Source organism: Acyrthosiphon pisum, chromosome A2 (assembly GCF_005508785.2).
Source record: "Acyrthosiphon pisum isolate AL4f chromosome A2, pea_aphid_22Mar2018_4r6ur, whole genome shotgun sequence".
NCBI classification, from domain to species: domain Eukaryota; kingdom Metazoa; phylum Arthropoda; class Insecta; order Hemiptera; family Aphididae; genus Acyrthosiphon; species Acyrthosiphon pisum.
This window is the reverse complement of record NC_042495.1, coordinates 102,251,720-102,262,648: the sequence shown is the minus strand read 5'-3', so window position 1 is coordinate 102,262,648 and position 10,929 is coordinate 102,251,720. Positions and strand designations below refer to the sequence as shown.

Here is a 10,929-nt window from a genome sequence, read left to right as displayed (position 1 = left end):
AAAAAAAAATACTAATTAACATAAATTTCACTATTTCAGTAGTAAAAGTGTTAAAAAAATTCTAAACAGCAATAGAATAAAAAAATTAGTCAAGTATTAGCTTTCTTTTTTTTTTCAAAATGTTGGCAAATTTTTCATTTATTTTATAATGTATGTATTTTTTAAAGTTATATAGACCAAATATATAATAATATTATTCATAATATATATTTTAATATTGTACAAATGGAATTTGTATATACTTATGACCATGTCTTTAAAGTTAAAGATTAAAAAAAATATATGTAATTGGTATATAACAAACATGTTTAAAATATTTTCAATATTATAAAAATATGAACTTACTCAAACTACATTTTTAAATTTTTACTAAACAATTAACCATATTATTAATGGTTCCTAATTAATACTTTATTTATATTTATTTTAATAGTTTATTCAATTTTACTAGGATTTTCAACAACTGGACCAGAAAATAGATTTGTATGTCCAAGATGTTGCGGTAGAAGCTATAAATGGAAAACTAATTTAATAGTACATTTAAAAAATGAATGTGGTATATATCCTAAATTCAAATGTCCATACTGTAGTAAATTGTCCCATCACAAGTCAAATCTTAAAAAACATATTCTATGTGTCCATAATGTATTATACAATGAGGCCTTGATAATATGCTCAAATGATAATAATTGATTAAACTGAAAAAAATATTGAATCAAACAAAATACAACTTGCTTGATGTGCTAAATAATATGTATTTATATAATAATAGTTGTTATATATTTTTTTACGGTAGTAATATGATACTAGTTATGTACATATAACTATTATGATTATTATTATTTTCATGTATACTAAATTTGTTACTAATTGTAATATTATAAGCTAATACTTATGATTATATTATACTTGTAATTTTCTTTTAAATAAACATAAATATTAAAAACATATATAATTATCATTAAATTATACTTTACATGTTCATATGCCTCAACAATGATTTAAATATTAACGTTGCTTTTAATAATAACAAATATCATATTTAATATTTCTATATTATAAATTATGTATGTATTTATATGTTACATAAATATAATACAATTTAAAATGTATTATGTTTGAATAAATAGTACAGTATTTTAAGTGTATTATTTTAAAATTGTTGTTATTGAAATTGCACAACTAAATATTATAATACTTTTGAACCTCTTACGGTTCATGCAGATAACTTTAAATTATTGTAATTTAAATTCGCCAATATTTGAATACATTTTGTCAAGTTTAAAATGTGATAAATTAAGTTAAAATGATTGAAGAAAACCTCTTAATCTAACCAATGTCTATGAATTCAAATAGATATGATAGAAAACTATTTGCCATTCTGATGAATAATTATTGTGATAACTTGTTCAAATAATTTCTATTATTTAAAAATGTTATTTATCTAAATGTTTTTAAATAACTGTAAAGATTAATTTCAATAATTTTCAATTAAAAAAATTATACTTTAGTGTTTAAGTGTTATTCAATAAATAAACTTAAAAATACTTGAATTTCATAGTTTTTGTAATAACAAGCAAGGGTCTCTTACAATATAAATTAATGTATCCTCATTTGTAACATTAGTTTTTTTGCTTACTCCCTTACTTATTATGACAAAATTAATGTGATATGTATTATTATAAAATATTTGTACTGTGATCAGTGTGCAATAAATATTGATTATTTTCTTTTCACATATCTCAAGTTATTTTCATACAATCATCATACGCCTTGCATATAAATATTATGTATACAGAGTATATCAGGAGGGTATAACATTTTATTTAAATTCTGAATTGTATTTATATAAACACAATTCTAAATTTACAAGAACTGAGGCCTAGAGTCTTTGGGCTCCGGTGCTCTGCTACCCATATCACCTTATAGTTATACCACTGGGTATGGACCAAGAATTTGCAGGGTTGACAGATATGCTGAGTAACGAGGATGCTTTTTGAGTTTCTCTACAGTCAGATTTATGTTAATAGGGTTCACAAGTTTGACATACCAGTTGTTTTCCCTCTGTCGTTAAGTTACTATGGTTAATTCTTAAACTTTTTGTAGTCTGTAAAAGTGAATTGCTGTTTGTTAAGTTGACACCATGAGCGTTATAAAGATTTGATGATGTTGAATTTTGAATTTGTTGGCATACTTATTTTGTATAAATTCTTAATGATCTTTGAGTAGATATATTTATTACAGTATCCAATAAAAATACATTAATAGGCTAATTAATTTATATTTCTGGAGATTCTGTTTCAATGTATTGGGTTGGTCCATTGAACTTAAATTAATATTAAGTATTATTTTATGATAAAAAATCTTTCTTTCTTATTCGTGTAGGTGAAAATCAAACTAAACGTATGGAGTGTGATACATTCACAAGTATGAATTTTGTTTTTCTATAAATATTATCTGAAACAAAAATGTGTTTTCCTTCAATTGGGTTTTCTATTTTAAGCTTAATTTATTATTTTTTGTTTCCCTTGGTTGTGATACATAATTATTAATGACATAATAATATATTATATTGTAATTGTTAAAACTATAACAAAAATTACTTATGAAAATTAAATTAAACTAAATTAAATTTAGAGAAGTTTAACCTCTCTTCCCCGTGATTGCCTATGGCAGCAATCAAATTAAACAGTTCCAACTACCAATTGTTACAAAAAACACATTAAAATAATACATTATATAATTGTATTAATCATTAATGTTGTGGTTGAGGAGAGAAGCAGTCTAAAAAGTACCATATATATGTCATTTTATGTGCCTGTTGAATATTTTGTATATTTGGACATTTTATTAGTTTTCTAATATATTTTAAAAACAAATTAAAATAACATACATGCTTAATAGTATGTTATATATAAATTGTATTTATACTTAATCACTGTTTTCTAATTTTAGGACTATATCGAAGATATGTTTGTCCAAACCAATGTGGTCATAGTTATACAAGAAAAGATAACCTAACGAGACATATGAAGACAAAATGTGGTGTTTTAAAATCATTTTTGTGTGAGATTTGTATGAAATCTTATGCTCGACGTGATGCACTTAAAAATCATTTAAAACTAATACATAAATGTAAATTAGAATCGTCAATTGATAATGACGTATACATGTAACTATTCACTTAATATACTTTATCTGTTGCCTATTATTTATTGATTATTGCCTTTTCCCAATGCTTGGTTAAACCTTAAGTGTTTAATTAGTAATGCTTTTATTTTAATACAATTTTATATAATGTTTAATGTGAATTTTTAACAGAAAAGCATGGTATATAGGGAATCAAGTATTATTGTTTTAATTAATAAAAAAATACAGCTGAAAAATATAACTAAATTCAAAATTGAAATTGGAATGTTACATACTGAAAAAAGTAATTTTATTTTATGCATATCATTAAGAGGATGTCAGCGCACTATTTGTTTTCTCTCTCTGGCCCACGCGTAACATAGACAAAAAGCATTTAGGAAAAATCATTTTTTCTATGCGTTTTAGTAATCTTGGAGTAATTAGGTGACACCTATTACAAAAAAGATAAAGAATAATATTTTTGAGGGAATGACATATCGATTTTATATTTTATTATTATTTGACTTTGTATTCGACTTTCAAAATAAATAAAAAAAATGTTGTACATTTAAATGATGTTTAATTTGTTTTGAGACAATATTTAGACACATCGATATGTCATTCCCTCAAAAGTATTATTCTCTATCTTTTTTGTCATGGGTGACTTTACTCTAAGATTACTTAAGCACATAGAAAAAATGATTTTGCATAAATGCATTTTGTCTATGTTGCGTGTGAGCCAGAGAGAGAAGACAAATAGTGCGCTGATAGCCTCTCAATAAAGTAGATTTTTTGTTTGAAATAAGGATCGTTTCTGAACAAACGTTCTGTGATTGGATGTCAATATCAACTGTGATCATTGTTTGCACAACTGTTGTTGTTATTGCACTGACACCACCAAAAACGTTTTGTGGAATAGGTCGCCTGTGTACACAAGGACCCTATATTTACACCCATCCTATGCATTCTTATTCTGTTCTTATTGTGTATAAATAATTGGTTAGTTAATAATTGGAAAAACAAAACCTAACATAACTTAACCTTAAAAAAAAAATAAAAATCGATATCTACCTATAAAATAATATATTACATTAAATTTCAATAAAAATAATAAAAAATAATAAAAATTTTGTAGAAATAAAACAAAATAGAATTATTTTTAATTTACCTTTATTAAAGACTAAAATGTTGTTTATTTTTTAAGAATATTGAGAATTCAAAAATACCAAAGTACTTAATTTCAAAATTTTTAAAATAACAATAGCTATACTGTATATAAGCAGTAATGTATTATTTAACTGGTTTTTTTTTCAGTTTTAATATTTAAGTATAATATTCCTGATTGCTCATTATCTGCTACAGTGGTTAGTGTACACAAACATTTTGCAGAGTGGGGGAGGGATATATATTAAAAGTAGGTACTCCACAAATTTGATACTATTTAAATGACAGTATTTGCAAGTTTCTCATTGATTTTAAATGTTTTATGGTATAAAAGAATATTTATACTAACTAGATTAGGTATTTTTAATTTCAGGCCATCATTTGAAATTTGTACAAATGTTAAAGTTTATAATTTTAAATATTTGCAAGTTTCTTTTATTTTTATAAGTTTTATAATGTGATGTGGAATTAAATGTAAAATGCTAGCAGTAAAAAAGAACTATTTTCTTTAAACTATTTTAAGCATTTCACTAAAAATTTTAATTTTTATACGTTATTTCTATTAATAGTTTTAAATGATAAAATAATATTATTTTTTCTGCTTCTTTAAAATATGTATTATTATGCTTTTTGAAAAATTTAATTAGTTAGTATACAAATAATTTTTTGTATATTCCAATCAACTACTTTGAACTTTTCAGACGAATTGCGATATTACTGTCCACGATCTTGTGGTCGAAGTTATAGCAGAAAGAACAATATGAAGAGGCATTTAACATTTGAGTGTGGTGTTCCTAAACTATTCATGTGCTCATATTGTGGAAGGGATTTTACTTATAGATCTAATCTAAAAATCCATATATACTCTATTCATGGAAGATATGCATCTAATTAAATATTCATAACCATTAGCTATTATATTTTTATATTTATTTTAATACAATTAAAAATAAATTGGTTATGACTTGAGTTATTTTATTTTATATTTTTAAAATATTATTATTTTAATATCACTAGTAGACCTCTATTAGATGAGTCAGTGCTTCATTATAACTACTTAATCATAGTACTTCATTAGAATTTAATACAGATGTAGTCTGTATCTATCATACACTCATATCCAAATCAATTTTTTTTCCTCTTTTCTATTTGTAGCCAAACTGTTAAAATTAAGAAAATATCACAAAAATGTTGACAGAAATGATAATATTGTTTCCATAGTCTAGTTTTTCAATATTTAAATTATTAACAACAACAGTATAACTTGGTTAAGCCGCTCTTAAGAGCGCCTTAAGTGGGAAAGCGTCGCGGATTTAAAAATAAACCTAGGTGGTTCATATATCGACTTTGTATATTAATTAAAATAAAACAGGTTAATTAATTAGTATTATGATGTTTTAAAAATATCAAATAATATCAAAAAATACAACATACTTTTGTCACTTTTTTTGTTGTACTTAGAAATAAAGAGTTTATATATTTTGTTTGTATAACAATCTAAGTATGTGCTTCAGAAAGGTAGTTTCAATTACTAGAGTAATTTATCGTCATCTGCTAATCAAAAGAGTATTATCTCCAATTAGACTAGAAAAACCAAGAGTCTTAATAGGTGGTTTTTACATTAACTAGTATAGGAGATTTTTTATAACTGGCAAAAACAGCATCTTATGCAGGAAAGCGTCTTCAACGAGTTTTACTTTTTTAGTATTGATGTAATTTAAAATAAAATTGGTTATACATATACTTATAACGTGTAATTTAACAAAAACACAATACAAGTTGTGAAGTAGGTAACAGCTCCGCTGTACAGAAGATTTTGAGTGTACCTTGTAATTAAGTAGGTATTAATGGATGTGTTAAATTTGAAATCAATGATAAATTTTGTATATAATCTAAAACAATTATTGTTTTAACAATGATATTAAAATGTTGTTATTAAATGTTCTAATTTGGTTTTAGTTTTTCCCGATTATTTTAAAAAGTACTGAAAAATGTCTATTCTTGGCCTACCAAAATACAAACTAAATCCAATTTTCTACCAAAAACCTCCCTTGTCATCAGGCATACAAAAAAAAAAATTCTAAAATCAGTGTTTTCAAACAGGTGCTTATTGAAAATTTGGCATGATGTTTTCAACTCCTTAAGAGGACACCGTACTTGCATGTGTTGTCTCCGTCTTACTACCACATTATATAGCAAAGTGTATGTTCACAAGCTTCAATTTTGTGTTGTTCGCTTAAATATTAGAGTGAATTGACCCATTATCAAAATGAAATGTTAGAACATTTACGATATTTTAATTTTTCAGTGAGATTTGAATATCTATAATATTATTAATATTTTAAAATGCTCATAATTCACTTAAAATTAAAACATGGTAAAAAACCAATGAGAGATAAATAACATAGATAATGTTTTTACATTTGAGTTTGATAATAGGTCAACACAAAATTGGAACTGCTGGACGTACATTGTCACGTTAGTAAGACGGAGATAACATATGTGGGTATGGTGTCCTCTTAATATATTTTAAATATTATATTATTTAAAGGTATTTATTTAGTATGAAATTTTGGTTACAAAATGAAGAATGTTAAGAACAATTTTTGCCATAGTTTGTGTGTATGTAGGTATTATAAACAATCTTCTTTTTCTTTTTTATTCATGCTTTGATCCTAACTATATAGGAGTTCTGTTTTCAGACCACTCATTTAATCAAAACTGCTATTTTAACACCATATAAAAATGCCTTCTCTTCTCACTGTACTTATTTACAAACCATCTCATACAGAAAATTGGTTTCATCATCGATCTTTCCGGTATAAACCCAAATTCATGCCTTAAAATTGATGTCTCACTCCTTATTCTTTTATTAATAACTTTTTTCCAAATCATTATACTATGACTCATACAATTTATGCCTTAATAATTTCCACACTTGTGTACATCTCTCTTGTAAAAATATGGGTACCAAAATATTTTTCTTCCATCCTATGGCATTTTCCTTGCCTATATCACCCAAATGTTGTTTAGGATTCCTCTTTAAAACTATAGAACTTTCTTCAGTTCAGGGGTTACCAGTAACCAATAAGCACTTCCACCTTACTAAAATAAAAGCTATTACTGTTATTCGTTCTCAAATTATCGGTTTTTTACCGGTTTTTGTTATAAATCGGTTATCGGTTTTAAGCTCTGCTTCAGTTACTGACTTCCTCACGATCCCTTTGTGTTTCTTTTCATATCCTCATCTACTATCACATTCACCCCATTTCACATAGTAGTCTTACCTGAGTATATTATCTTATACACTCTTCTCAATTTACTTTGCTCTCTCTCCTTTCCACTTAGTTGCCCAACACAAATATTCCCATACTCTCTTTTATACTCCATCTAATCCCTCCTTCTACCTGTTAATGTTACTACATTCCACATATTTACTCTAACTTTGTACCTTTCTCCCACAATTTGGTGAGGTTTCAAACTGTTTGTATTGTAAATAATGATAACATAATACGTTACCTACGCTTAATTCATGTTAAAAATTGTGGTTTATTTAAGCTTATTATTTATTTTACTTACTGATTTGTAAAAATTAATTATTATTTCTATTTTTTTTTTTTTTTAATTAAGTGTAATATATTTTTTGTTATTTATTAGGTTTAATATTAATGCCAACTTTCGATCGGTTCTATTGCCCACGAGGATGTGGCCGAAGTTATAAAAGAAAAGATCACTGTTGGCGACATATAAAGTATGAGTGTGGAGTACCAAGACAATTCAAATGTCCATATTGCTCAAGGAGTTTTGCGCATAACAGTGCTTTAAAAAAACATGTAGTAGTTGTTCATAAAATAATACATAAAGATTTAGGAAATCGGCGATCTCGTAAATCCGAATAAACCTAGCCTTTAGCTTGAATTTTTACAAACAATTATTTTATTTGTAACATGTAGGTACAGATGTTTTATATAATGTGAAAAAATAGTTATATATATATTATATAGTATATACCGTGAAACCTCTAAATACCAAACATTTTTGGCGCTGAAATTTTGAACGCTATTCAGAGGATTTAGTTTGTAGAAAGTTGGTAGTTGTGTCTACCTTCAAACAATATAATATTTGAAGGTATTCAATATTTAAAGGTGTTTTTTAAGAGAGGTTTCACTAGCTGTACTGTAAAAAATAATGTATACTATACCATTATGTTATTATTAATAAATTATCTTAATGGAAAAGTAATTTTTGTATTCCATTGCTTGTTAATTTAATATCGTTAAAGTTACCAAATTAAAATATATCTGTAATACAGTTTTTATTTTATAATACAAAAAAAAAACTATCAGAGTTTAAACATTGTTTTATTAATAAATTTTGTTACTGCTTAATATATTTTTGTTCATAATTTTAATTGTAAATATTGAGACATAGATTATTTAAATTTTAAATGACAGAATAAGCATCATAATATGGAAATTAAACAATTATGTTTTGAATAATATTATTAAATGATTATTTATTAAGATAACTTTGTACCTTGCTTTTTAGTAAAAATTAATACTCATCTAGTGATTGATAATAATAGAGTTATTTTGGTTTTTAATTTAATTCTTGTATTATTTTTAGGAAGATTATTACTGTTTGTTGCCTATACAATTATCCATAAATTGGGACAATTATACTATTTTCAATGATTAAACTGAAAAAAAAAATTTATAATTGCTTTCTGAAATTTATTTTGTGTGGCTTCTTTGCATTCCAAACAGTTAATTATTAATTGCATTATAACTCTTTCACTACCTAAATTCATATTAACTATGTTATATTACAGGTGAATGCAGACTGATTAAAAGATGGGCATGTATGAATTGCAGTCGCAAATACAAGAATAAATCTCATTTAGTTAGGCATATCAAATATGAATGTGGTATTTCAGGATTATTTGTATGTAATTATTGCAATAAATCGTTCAAGCACTCACATCATTTAAAAGGTCATCTAGCATTAATTCATGGAGTTATAGTATAACATTTTTCTTATCAAAATATTTCCAAAGTACCTAATCTTACTAAATCTATTATTATATTATTACAGTAATTCATGAAATCATAACATTAACTTTTCTCTATGAAGTAAGTATTTCATAACTAAGTTTTATCTTCAGTACTTAACAACAATTATATAAATATTATTTTTTTTTTAGTTTTTTTTTTTTTTTTTATTAAAACCAACAAGAATATATAATATATACAATATACAATCTATAATAAAATGTATACAATAGGTGATTGGGGGGGGGGGGGGGGATGGTACAAGTATACAGGACTGGACGGCGTAATATAAGCCGCCCGACCAATAATCCTACTTCTTAACAATATTAGTTAAAGTACTTAAGTTACAAGTACCTATATTATAGAATTAATTGAAAAAATTAAATTAAAAATGTGTATTAACTTAACATTTATTATCAGATATAATGTTTGGATAGCGACAAATAAAACATAATGATTGGTATATTCTAAATAATTAACTTTTTTTATGATAAGGATAAGGATAATTTGGAATTTTATTTGTACTAATATGTATTTATTTTTTATTTAATATTGATTTCTTTAAAAAAATATATATATAATAATAAGCTATAAAATGTGATGATTTTTACTAAATTTATGTGATAATTGGAATAAAATAAAACATATTAATATATATTTTATAATAAAAACCTATTTGAAAAATATAATTTATATTGAATGTTAAATCTCATATTCTAATCATGAAATAAAATTAATAGGTATTATAATTATTTTTACCTACAGGTTAGATATATATTATTATGTTATTATTATTTTGTGTGATTAAGTGTGCCTACTCTGGTTTTTTTTATACACATAAATTATTTAAGAATTTTGTAATTGTTCTCACTTCAAAGTGATCCATATAAATAATAATTATTTTTAAATGTTTTTGTAGCCAAAGTTCCATTCATTAATATATTGCTTCATCTTTAAGAATGTATTTTTTTTAATAGCTTTATTTTATGTCAGTATTCAATATGATTTAATTCTAATATAATTTTTTTTTTCAGTAAAAGAAGATAATTTCAATAACCAATTAAATGCTTTAGCTGTCGTCGACCCTGTTGAATGTCCTAATAATTGCGGTCGGTCTTACAAAGGATTACGTAGAAAACACTCATTAAAACGGCATTTATTGTATGAATGCGGGAAACCCCCTCAGTTCCAATGTATGGTCTGTTTAAAAAGATTTACTAACAAAAAAAGTATGCAATATCATTTAGCAGCCATACATAAAATCATTAATCACTAGTACATATCAAATTTAAAAAAAAATAATTTTTTATTTATTTGCGGAGCAAAAAACTCCTTCTTCAAAAATGTTGTATACAATGTATATAACAGTTATGGTGTATAGACATAATTAAATGACTTGATATAACAATATTTAAGTCATATTCTGTAGATAACCTTTTAAAAATAACATACATATTATAGTATTAGTAATTTTATTATTGTAGTTTTTATTTTTATTTTTTATTTTTATGCCTTCTTTTTGTGTGTAAGAAATGTATACATTATATTTAAATATGGTATGTATAATTTATTAAAAAATAAATAA

General features: G+C 24.6%; 1 protein-coding gene and 1 non-coding gene across 2 annotated transcripts; both read left to right on the top strand.

The window, feature by feature from the left end:
* Nucleotides 1-1,153: 1,153 nt before the first annotated feature.
* Nucleotides 1,154-8,277, top strand: LOC107884550. The gene is made up of 2 exons (XR_003839424.1): nucleotides 1,154-3,172; nucleotides 4,995-8,277. It is a non-coding gene; the product is annotated as an uncharacterized LOC107884550 (transcript).
* A 588-nt stretch (nucleotides 8,278-8,865) lies between these two features.
* LOC115034050 (zinc finger protein 319-like) lies at nucleotides 8,866-10,806 on the top strand. Its single transcript, XM_029489265.1, has 3 exons — nucleotides 8,866-9,286; nucleotides 9,388-9,425; nucleotides 10,379-10,806. Exons 1-3 carry the CDS (start codon nucleotides 9,157-9,159, stop codon nucleotides 10,379-10,381), a joined length of 171 nt encoding a protein of 56 aa, XP_029345125.1. The 5' UTR covers nucleotides 8,866-9,156; the 3' UTR covers nucleotides 10,382-10,806.
* The last annotated feature ends 123 nt before the right edge of the window (nucleotides 10,807-10,929 follow it).

What these genes read in the sequence shown, in the direction of transcription:
- LOC115034050 (XM_029489265.1), top strand. Translation starts at nt 9,157, where the DNA reads ATGAATTGCAGTCGCAAATACAAGAATAAATCTCATTTAGTTAGGCAT. An exon ending in GCACTCACATCATTTAAAAG is followed by an intron (nt 9,287 to 9,387) that starts GTCATCTAGCAT and finishes ATATTATTACAG; the next exon opens with TAATTCATGAAATCATAACA.